This window comes from Eleginops maclovinus, chromosome 6 (genome assembly GCF_036324505.1).
Source record: "Eleginops maclovinus isolate JMC-PN-2008 ecotype Puerto Natales chromosome 6, JC_Emac_rtc_rv5, whole genome shotgun sequence".
Classification (NCBI taxonomy): domain Eukaryota; kingdom Metazoa; phylum Chordata; class Actinopteri; order Perciformes; family Eleginopidae; genus Eleginops; species Eleginops maclovinus.
Genome location: NC_086354.1, coordinates 12,892,795 through 12,904,566, shown reverse-complemented (window position 1 = coordinate 12,904,566; position 11,772 = coordinate 12,892,795). Strand labels below are relative to the sequence as shown.

The window sequence follows — 11,772 nt, the reverse complement described above, 5'->3', positions numbered from 1 at the left end:
GTTTATCGCTGGCATCCATGTTCCCCCAATACTCAATTGAGTGATTGAGTTGCAGTGTGATCTTTACAACGTAAAGGCAAGTATTTGCACAAAATACGACATCCTGCAGATGCCATTGCAGAAAGGAAGTAGTTGTCATAATGAGAAATGATTATTGTGTTAAAGTTAAGCACAGCAGATGTAGTCTGAAAGCTGTATTTTATGCGACAGAAATTGTTTTCAAAGAACCAGGCATTCGAGGATCAGGGCCTCAGTTATTTGGCCATCACAAGAGAGGAGAAAAGAGCTATTGAGAGTGCCACACAACTTTAAGGTCTTGTTAGAAACTAGTTTGAGGTATTCTCTGTTGCAGTTGGTTGGGGTTTTTTCTTTTTCTTTATGCCATTCTACAGGCAAAATTCCATCAGTTTGAGCAACCCTATAGACACACTACCTGGACTTTTCTGTCACCTACAGTCACAAGGAGGATATTACAATAATATCTTGACTGGAGTGTTTAACCCAGGGGATCACCTTCCACTGTTTGGCCTTATGGGTCTCTGGGAGCACCCCATACAAAGAAATAAAACAATGGAAAGGAATCTCCATATTGCATATGTCAAAGCTTTTCTAGTGTGTTTGCCAATGTGTGAGCCAATAACTTAAGCAGCAGAAGACTCTTTAATACCAGATATTAAAATAGTTATTGTTATGAAATATCACATGGTATGGAAGCTATTGGAAAAATAAACATAACTTATAAAGTGGACTTAAAACAATGAACACAGTTTTGCATTGATTTGGAGTCATACGTTTCGAGAACATTGATTATAAGAGGCAATCATTGTCGACTACATTTTTTTTAAAACGGTCTCTTTGTGCTGTTAAGTGAGACACACTGGGCGATACACTTAATGCAGGACCAGAGAGAAATCGTGTTGCGTCGTGGAGTTCTTCGACCCGCTGCTTCCATGGCATGACATGCACGGCACGTGGGTGCTCGGCCGTCTCCGTGGGTGCTCGGGCCCGGAAGCACCCACGGCGCCTATGCTTCCAATAATAATTGCTTAAAAGACTCTTAACTTTAGCTCACTTTAGTTTCTCCCCATGTTTCCTTCTGTTGTGGATGATTAGTAACTGCGCGTGCGCACCCCCACTGCCTGTACTGCGCTGTAGCTTTAAGACTGTGAAACTACAACACGTGGTTTTGGGCACAGTTACACCCTGGCGTTTTTACTGATTCAAGAGCCACTAGCCTCGACAAGGAACACGTAAGTAGCAAAATAACACAATGTAATCCAAAGCCAATTCTTTCTAGGGTGTGTCGCTGTTTTAAATCAACTGTGTTGAGAAATAATGTGACTTGAATTGAAGCGATATCAAGGACGCATGCGCAGTGCCATGCACAGGGGTAGGACCATTTCATAGATAGTGTACGTCAAGGGAATTCAAAACACAACCCTGAAGTGTCTGTTTGTTGTTAAAAAGACTGTTTAAAGGGCTAACGCTTGTCACATTTCACTATCTTACCACTACACTTACTTAAGCACCATGGTATAAGGACCGATTAGGACCCATTTCATTTCAGACCTTACTAGACATCAAACTAACAAGTGTATGGTGAAACTTTACGAAGCCAACAGAGAGAGGTTTAACTCCCCGTGAACTTTCCGGAGAAACAATTGTCTAAGGCAGGGGTCTCAAGCTCGCGGCCCGCGGGCCAACTGCGGCCCTCGAGATGATAGTTTGCGGCCCCCACCTCAATATGAAAGTTTAATGTTAGTGCAGCCCGCGAGTTTGATACGAATGGCACTTTTCAGTGTTGTGTGCGGAGCTGAACGAACCTACCAATCACGGTGGGGTATATTGCTCTCGGGGGCGGGACATCGGCCGCGGGCTCAGAAGCGGAGGCGGCCGCGGAAATTGCTGCTCAGCGGGACAGAAAAAGAAGCGGAAAAGACGTATCGGCTTAACACTGAAACTTCAACGCGACAGTGACACCAAGTGGAAATATATATTACACAGCCCCAAACATGTCTTTTTCAAAGCCTGCAGTGAAGAGAAAGGTTGGTGATGAGCACAGACAATTTCAGGAAATGTGGGAAGTGCAATATTTCTTTGTTGAACACAGGGGCATCCCGACGTGTCTTATTTGCACAGAGAAAGTTGCAGTGCACAAAGAATACAATTTGAAACGTCATTACACAACTAGACATGCTGAGGAGTATGCAAAATACCAGGGAGATGAGAGAGCCAACCGGGTTGCTAAGCTTAAAACATATCTACTGAGGCAACAAGATTTCTTTAAGAAAGCAACCAGAGAGAATGATGCAGCAGTCGAAGCTAGCTACGTGGTTAGTGAGATGATTGCTAAAGCAGGAAAGCCATTCACAGAAGGTGAATTTGTCAAAAAGTGCATATTACAGGCTGCAAGTATTGTCTGTCCAGAAAATAAAGGTCAGTTTAGCAACATCAGCCTTTCTGCCAACACCGTGGCAGAGCTCATTTCTGACCTGTCAAGTGACATTTATGATCAACTGTGTGAGAAAGCAAAATGTTTCAGTGTATACTCAGTCGCTCTTGATGAGACCACAGACATCACTGACACTGCCCAGCTCGCAATCTATGTCCGTGGTGTTGATGACAATTTTGAAGTCATAGAGGAGTTGCTCACAGTGATTCCAATGCTTGGCCAGACCACCGCTCAGGAGATATTTCACCAGCTGTGTGATGCCATTGAGAATGCCGGTTTGCCATGGAAGAGGTTTGTTGGAATAACAACCGATGGAGCGCCATCAATGACAGGGAGGAAAAATGGACTGGTGGCACTTGTTCAAAAAAATCTGAGGAGGAAGGTGTGGAGGAGGCCATTGCTCTGCACTGCATTATCCATCAGCAGGCTCTTTGCAGCAAATGCCTGAAGTTTGACAATGTGATGTCTTTCGTTGTGAAATGCATCAACTAAATCAGATCCAGGGGCTTAAAGCACAGAAGGTTCCGTGCTTTTTTTTTTAGAGGAAATGGAGTCAGAATATGGGGATGTGCTCTACTTCACCGAGGTACGTTGGCTCAGCAGGGGAAACATGTTGAAGAGATTTATTGAGTTGAGAGCGGAAGTGAAAGCCTTCATGGAGAAAGATGGGGTTGCTGTTCCTGTGCTAAGTGATCCCAAATGGCTCATGGACTTAGCTTTTTTTGTTGATATCACACATGAGCTTAATGTACTGAACAAGAAGTTACAAGGCCAGGGGCAACTTGTTAGTGCTGCCTATGACAACGTGAGAGCATTCTCTACAAAACTTATGTTATGGAAAGCCCAGCTTTCTCAGACAAACCTTTGCCATTTTCCAGCATGCAAGGAACTCATGGATGCAGGCACACCATTCAGTGGTGAGGAGTATGTGGATGTCATTTTGAAGCTACAGGAGGAATTTGATCACAGATTTGCAGACTTCAAGACGCACAGAGCCACATTTCAAATTTTTGCGGACTCCTTCTCCTTTGATGTGCAAGATGCCCCTCCTGTGCTTCAAATGGAGCTCATTGACCTGCAGTGCAACTCTGAACTCAAAGCCAAGTTCAGGGAGGTGAGTGGAAAAGCAGACAAGCTCGGGCAATTTTTGAGAGAATTGCTTCCCTGAGCTTTCACGAATGTTCAAGCGGACCATGTGTCTTTTTGGGAGCACATGCTTGTGCGAAAAGCTCTTCTCTACGTTGAACTTCAATAAGTCCAAGTACAGGTCCAGACTTACTGATGAGCATCTTCAAGCCCTACTGAGGGTCTCAACTGCTTCATCCCTGCTTAAGCCAAATGTGGCTCGGCTATGTGAGAGGAAGCGCTGCCAGATCTCTAGCAGCAAGAAGTGGGCAGAAGAAGCCATGTTCAGAACAGTTTATGTTCAATGTTCCATTCATGTTCAGAAAGTTAAATGTTAAAGAACTGTTAATACAGATATTTGAATCTGAATAATAATAATTACATTTCTCTAGTCAGCAACTATATGGTTTCTTCAGTCTTCTATATCTGCTGTATTATTATTATTATTATTATTATTATTATTATTATTATTATTATTTTCATTTTATTTATTTATTACTGATTGATTGTTTTTTTCTTATGAATTTGTTAATTAATTTTTTCATCTTATTTTGTGTTAAAAAATAAAAATAAAGACATTTGATAACATTGGAATGTTTTTTAGTACTTTTCTTGAGGGAAACCTGATGCGGCCCAGCCTCACCCAGATTCTACCTCTAACGGCCCCCGGGTAAATTGAGTTTGAGACCCCTGGTCTAAGGTAACATTTTATTTAATGATACCGCAATGAATAAAGGGTGGTTGAAGGAAAGGCTAGATGCATTTGTAGCAAGCAATGCAGCTCCTGACAGTCACAAGAGAGTAATAATATCCAAATAAATATCACAAACTTAAGTATTTAGGAAAAGGATAGCCATTTGTTTTGCAGGCAGTTTAAACAAACAACTGACACAGACGTTAACATGTAATAAACCATTTACAGAAAACGTAAACTACTGTGAGTAAACACTGTCCACATAAGTCCCCCTGAATGACTTTAACTCCTTGCTTTTAAATAAACCTGCAGATAAGATAGGAAGAACAGTCAGACTAAAGGAGCGTCGGATTCATATTGAAATGGATCATTATCATGCTCTAAATGTTTACAGATTACTTTTTGGACTAATATTATCTTCCTGTACCTTTCATCAATGTTAAAATCTGTGCAGCTTCTTCTTTATTTATTTATAGATATGTTTTAGTTTGTTAAATGTTACTGTACCACTTCGCTCCTCTGCTAATTCTGTCTTGGGGTCAAATAAAGTGTTTAGAAATGAGTTGAAATCGCAAACTGAATTGTTATTTTGTTTTTGGCATTTCACATCTTACCTGATAAACTAAGCTAAGCCAAGGAAAATTGACAGTCTAGCATTGAAACAGGTAGATGTAAACAGTAACAGCAGTTAATTGTCCTTTTTGAAATCGATTCTATTTTGTTACATTGTTACATCACAGAGAATATGGACTACCTGCCGCATGATAACTCCAGGTACAAAGACGTTGACTACTGGGATGAAAGATACAAGACGGAGCAGTGTTATGACTGGTTGGGAGGATTTTCCAAATTCAAGCACCTTCTGGAAAAACACGTGAAGCAGGAAGACTCTATACTAATACTTGGTGAGTGGCTTTGTTATTCTGATAGTAAGAGACACAAAGTGTATAAATCACTCTCAATTCATCTGGACTACTGTCACCATTTGGGGTTTCCCTATTTGAGTCAAGCTGATGACTGTTGCTGTGAGCCCTCTTCCTGTCCTTTCTCTTCGTTCTGGTGTCAAAGGAAAAAGTGTCCGTGACCGTCTGTCACAAGAGTTGAATTCCTTTAGCATGGTTGTCAATGCTGTCATTAGCATTAAATGATATATATATTTAAAACCTCCTAGGCAGCCCTTGGTATGGACTTTTCCTTCTTGTTGGTGTAGTAGAAGTACTTGTATTTATATAAAGTATTTACGGATTTGACACCATTATGTAGTATTGTCTGAAAATATGACTTTCTGTTGACAATGCATCACCAGATTTATTTTGATACATATTCAAAATAATTGTTTGTTAGATATTTTGACTTGAAAAAGTGTTTATTTTGCTTTTAACAAGAGTAGCCACACTTTTTTTATAAGCCAATGTTGTTTTACTATCTTTACATTTTTGGAAAATGGAAAGTTTGTTATAGTCTTTAACAAAGACAGAGTTCAGTCGATACCAAAGAAAATAGTAAAGATCAATACTCATCCCTACTCTTTATCTTTTGATTGAGACATATTAAACTAGATTCTGGTTGCTTAACTGATGTACAAGATGCCTTGAAAAGAAATCAGGTTAGCTTTGTGTTATTTAAGGTATATACTCATACAAAATATACTCTACGCTCTCTGTAAAGGAAAGATGAGGTGAGTTTGCCATGATTTTTGAGCGAAGCAACTATTTATTGCTGAAGAAAGTTGAAACCCCTGGGCTTTGAAGGGACATTTCGCAACTCGTCCACAAGGTGTCACCAATCCCTTAAAAATACAACCAGTTCTCCTGTACCTGCAGGAGCTGATTTTAAAGGTCCCTGCTGCTCAGTAAAACATGTAAAGCAGGAACACGTTGTGGCTGCTGAACATAGAATAGACCTGTATGTGAATTGACAATAAATCTAAAGCTATTGGCTTAAGAGCTAAAAGCTGGTGGAGGTATTTATATGTATTCAAAGCCAGAGTAAGTTTATCGCTTCATCATTTTTATGTTAAATATGTATTTGCCTAGTGATGATTCTAAAGACTGTGCTGCTTTTAGAGCTGTTCATTACAGTGGTTTGTTTGATCTATTATTTTGTGATCAAAAGAAGAAAAGCATTCAATATGAAATACAGATTCTGGATGTTGTAAAGAAGTTTCAGTTATCTGTTTTTTGTTCATCATCAGAATGAGTTATACACAGTAGTATTCACGCATGTAGCTTTGAAATCTTTTGTTGTAACTGTTATACCTGAACAGAAATATAGAGGGATGTGGCGGTCTATTCTTTTTCCCAATGTGAGCGTTGTTTATGGCACCTGCGTTTGTGTGTGTGTGTGTGTGTGTGTGTGTGTGTGTGTGTGTGTGTGTGTGTGTGTGTGTGTGTGTGTGTGTGTGTGTGTGTGTGTGTGTGTGTGTGTGTGTGTGTGTGTGTGTGTGTGTGTGTGTGTGTGTGTGTTTTGAGATCTTTACTCTATTGTACTCTATTTTTATTTCCATGTTTTGCTACCTCATTCCTGTTTAAAACTACAGTGCCGTTATACAGACAACTTAATTATAGCTAGATGATGATGGTCTGGAGCCATGCTTGTCAAAACAATGTTAGGAACATTGACACACGGACAGACGGACAGAGAAAGTATGCAGCCTCACTTTCTCTGTGTGCGTCATAGGCACACCTACAGCAAAGGCGTGAGTGGGCTCAGACACTCTGGAGTCTGGTATATAAAATGTCTTCTTTTGCCTCTCTCCTGCGTTGCACTGCAGCAGGCAACACCAGTGCATACTGCTTTCTGCGTGCTGATATAAACCGATTAGAAGCCAATGTATCTCCAATCCTGGAATTGGAGGGCACATGCACAGATAGGCAGATCAGACATCAGGGAGTCGACTGTAAAGATGTGTGAATCCTCATGTGTAGTTAAGGCCTGAGAAGATCTTACAAGCACTTAGATATCACCACACTTAAATAAAGGCTTGCCACGGTTGCACACGTTTCCCTCCTACCCTCACTTGTCAAGTCGGTAAATCCAGAGCGACTATTGTCTCGTTTAAAATGACAAAATAAATTACCATCACTATAGCAGGACCGAGGCATAATTTGGTAGGGAGGAGGGGAGACGTAAAGGAAGACTTGAGGCGCCACAGTGCCTAGAAAGGAGAAATGGAAGTGAGGTAAATAACTAATCAGGTTTGGGCCACTCAGATGGAGGTCACTTCCATTAAGACAATCTGTACAGCACTGATAGGAAGATATACGATAGGGAGAAGTGCATAGATGAGGAGAGCTGGAACTCTGCATGATGGTGACCATTTGAATGTCTTTCTCCTTCCTCAGCCTGTACTTAAATACAATGTGTTTCCTTCTTTGTCCTTAATGTATCTTTTAGTTTTGTGCATGTTTTTGTCAAAAACCTGTTCTGTCCTCACCCAACCTTTTCAAACCTGCTTTTTCTCATACCTGTCAAGACAATCAGCATTCAGTGACCCTCTTATGTCTCTCTGTATGCTTCAGTCGTTGTCATGAACTCTCATTCAGGGTTATCTGGTTATAGTATTGAAGTTAGGATTGATACTGCTGTCTCTGTGTGGAGTGGTGATAAACTGAAATGAAACTAGATAAGTGACTGTCATCCGAGCATGCATGGTAAAACATTAGTGGGTTTTATGTTTGGATCAATAGAGATGGTGGCACTACTGAATCCATTTTGGTCACTAAGCAACTAATATGTTGGCATTAGGATCATAATAATTCTACTTGACTGTGATTTACAATTATTGTTCCCGTAGTTTATTCAAAGCCTGATATAGATGTATTCCTTGTTACCCAAAAAATGATGATTCGGTCACTCAATAGTTTGTGATATATTGTTTCCTGATGATCATAGACATTGGGCAAAGTAGTTTATTTTCCAATTAAAGTATCTATTTAGGAGCTGTTTTTCAGTTTGTGTCTAGAGATACTCTCATGTTCACTCTATCTTGTCCTCACGTGTTAAACAGTAAACTTGTTAAAAGAATAGGATTTTTAAAAATGTACCTGCCTTTACAAAAATCAATGGAAAAAAACTTGGTATCTGTGTTTTTTTAAGTACATACAGTATTGATCTGCTAGTCCCTTTTGACTAAGAGGTGGTAAAATCATTCATAATAGCACATCCAGTTTCGAAGCTGCACTGCCCACTCAGACTCCCACTTTACCACAATGGCATGAGGTCAGTGTTGTTTCTGCTTTAAAATGATTTAGAGAGTTGCTTATTTAAAGGGCAGTAACATTTCTTGGCATAATAATATGATTTACAAGGGTAAAAGTGCTTGTAAATGTACAGAAATATTGAAGCGGGAGGCCTTGTCAACAGCAGTTATAAAACACCTGCGCATTCCAGTTTTGAGTTGGAACGTGAACTCCAGTATTGATGATAAAGGAATGATATTATAAAATCCCTGTGTGTGTCACATATGGCAATATAATGTGACATAACAATGCTAAGTACTAACTGGGCAGACTAAAGGCCTTGGGGGGTTGTGTGTGTCACTGCATTGCGTCAAGCAGTGCCTGACCCTTCACGTAACCTGTGTGTCTGTGGGCGACATTACGGAGCATTAGCGATGATCACCTCACACACCGTCTAGTTCCCGCCTTCAACGCAGCCACCGCTTTTTCTCCCTCGTTCTTTTATGGCTTGCTTCAGGCTGCTGCCAGTGATGTAATGACCCCACGTCTCTCAGTGGTCAGTGCTCCTTCCTCACTCCCTAAGGCGAGGGGTGATGATGTAATGGCTCTGTTCTTCAGCACTGAGTGGGGCTGAGGTGTGTGTGTGTGTGTGTGTGTGTGTGTGTGTGTGTGTGTGTGTGTGTGTGTGTGTGTGTGTGTGTGTGTGTGTGTGTGTGTGTGTGTGTGTGTGTGTGTGTGTGTGTGTGTGTGTGTGTGTGTGTGTGTGTGTGTGTGTGTGTGTGTGTGTGTGTGTGTGTGTGTGTGTGTGTGTGTGTGGGTTTCCTGGGAGTATCTATCTGCCTACCATGTTCCTTACATGTTTACATCAGTGCACCAGGTTAGAGGGCATGTTGCAAAATCTCCATAGGCTGACCAAGAACATGTGTATTCTGTGGAACAAAGCGCTTCTAAAACATGTCTTTGCGGTGTCTTGCCATCAGTGCACACATTAAAGCATATGATTTTTTTTTCTGAAGTGCTTGGTCATGTCAAATGACTAATTCAGGTCATAACAAATGAACAGAACACATGCACAACATGTTCTGTAGAGTTGCTTCATCCATAGATTCTGTAAAGGAAAGGTGAAGTCATTGGTTTGTTGCATAGGCTTATCTTCATCTGCATGCATGAATTTATCAATATTTTGTGCTTGACATCTTTTACCACCATGCTTTTTATATTTAACACAAACTATTAATATAGAGTATAAATGGATAATGGAAACCTTTTTAGTGCCGCCCCACAGTGCGTATAATAGACTTATAGGGTGTGTTTTACCCTCCCTAAATATCCTGCACTGGTGCTTCTATTTAGCTCACCCAGTCACATCAATGCCCCATCACTTTGGGCTCCTCCAGCTCCTGAGGGTGATGTAAACGGTGTTTATTGGCAGAGGAATAGTGAAAGACCATGAGTGTGACTGGTCAGTCAGCTGTTGTGTAACTATGTATGGCCCAGTGCCTTGACAACAATGACCGTATGCCTTTTTATAAGGAGCATTACTGCATGCTAGCAACAATGTAAAGTCTCTCCTCCGTCACTGACCCTCTCTGTCTCTTGCACGCACCATCTTGCTCATTCATTCCTCAAACCTTGCCCCCCCACTCGCCCTTCCATCACCTCCTTAAGCTCACTCACTTCCTCCATTTCATCCTCGATGTCTCACCCTCTCTTTTTCCTTTACCATTCCCTCCTGTCCCTCCATTGCCCTCCTCTCTACCTACTTACCTTCAGTATTTGGTATCAAAGATGTCCACCGTTGTGTCAGGAATCAGTCCATCTATATATAGCTTGAGTGGAGGTGTTTACAGTGTGGAAATCTGTGGGAGCTACACTCTTCACACGGGAGTCCAACTAACTCTTGATGGGCTATTATGTTGAGCTATGGCTCATTCAGAAATTGACAGTAGGACTTGCACCTTTCTAGAGTATCTATCAGCCACTGCTGTATTTAATATGTAATAAACATCATCATTATTCACAGTTCTTGAGTAAAGGATCCTACCTAATGCTGAATCAATCATGTCATACATACAGTTTAATGTTTGTGTTCTTGTGTGTCTGTATCACTGTGTGCGCTGGGAAGACACTAACCCAGGCACATAAGAGTTTACTGTTTGTTTGTGAACCCTCAGCACACATGGCACAGGAGGGACATAAAGGCTGAACAGGATGATTTTTTCAGTGTTAATAGGGAGATCTTAGGTGACAGTCCTCACATCCCTTTTTTTCCGCAGTGTTAGAGACACACACACACACACGCGCACGCACACGCACGCACACACACACAGACACCAAATGCTGATGGGATGGAAAGTCACTGGCAACACACAGAGCATAGGGATAGAGTGAGAGAGATTTGAAGCCCGGAGTTATGTCTCAGCAGCTGTCAGAAGATCCAGCTGATATCAGATATGCTGTTGCACACGGGAAGTTAATCCCTCATTTCTCAACCTGAGTTCCTACATTTTTCCATGTGACCTTTTCCCTCCCTAACTCTTATCCCTCACACTTTATTTCCCTCACCCCTCACCTGTGTTCTGCCCTTTTCCTCCATACATTTCTCACTCATCCTTCCCTCTAATATCGACTTCCTATATCTTGCTTCATTCACGTCTCTCACTGTCTGCACATGCATGCACACACCTTCTCCTCGCACTTGTAATAAAAACAGCAGTGAGGCTGTGAGGAGCAGGCAGCTCTCAGGGGAATAATAAAACCAGCAGACAGGCCTCGGCCATTTCACGCTGGCTGGGGGGGGCTTACGTCTGATCAGATAGTCTTGTATCAGCTCCGTGCTCCCCTCTCACTGCCCCAGTTTGTGCTGGCAGTTTCCATCCAGCCAATTCACAGCGGTGTTCAATCAGAGAATATATTGGCTTTATTTAATGAACAATGAACTAATTGTGAAGTGATTGCAAGGTCTGAGACACTCTGACAGTCTTGACATGTTGATCAGACTGATGACGTGGTCTTGCTTAATGGAACAGGAGAATTGGCATGTCTGGTTGGGTAATTATGAGCAGCAATGAGGTTGAATTAGTTTTGGATTAAACAGTAAGCAAGGAAATACAAATGAATTGAGCTGAATATAAAAGGGAGTAGAGGTCGTTAAATCTGCAGTGTCCTCTGGCTTCAACCAGAGGTAAATCTCACACACACACACACACACACACACACACACACACACACACACACACACACACACACACACACACACACACACACACACACACACACACACACAAACAAGCAGTCATATACAGTATACTCTCTACGAC

The 11,772-nt window shown here is 41.5% G+C and overlaps 1 protein-coding gene across 2 annotated transcripts in view; it reads left to right on the top strand.

Moving 5' to 3' along the window:
- Positions 1-1,099: 1,099 nt before the first annotated feature.
- ece2a (endothelin converting enzyme 2a) overlaps positions 1,100-11,772 on the top strand; it is a 64,305-nt gene continuing 53,632 nt past the window's right edge. The window contains exons 1-2 of one of the 2 annotated variants that reach the window (XM_063885026.1): positions 1,100-1,250; positions 5,012-5,176. In XM_063885026.1, coding sequence (XP_063741096.1) covers positions 5,017-5,176 — 160 coding nt within the window. In that variant the 5' untranslated portion in view covers positions 1,100-1,250; positions 5,012-5,016. Of the gene's footprint in view, positions 1,251-1,426; positions 1,671-5,011; positions 5,177-11,772 lie in introns of those variants that run through there. The other variant, XM_063885027.1, reaches the window with a different exon arrangement.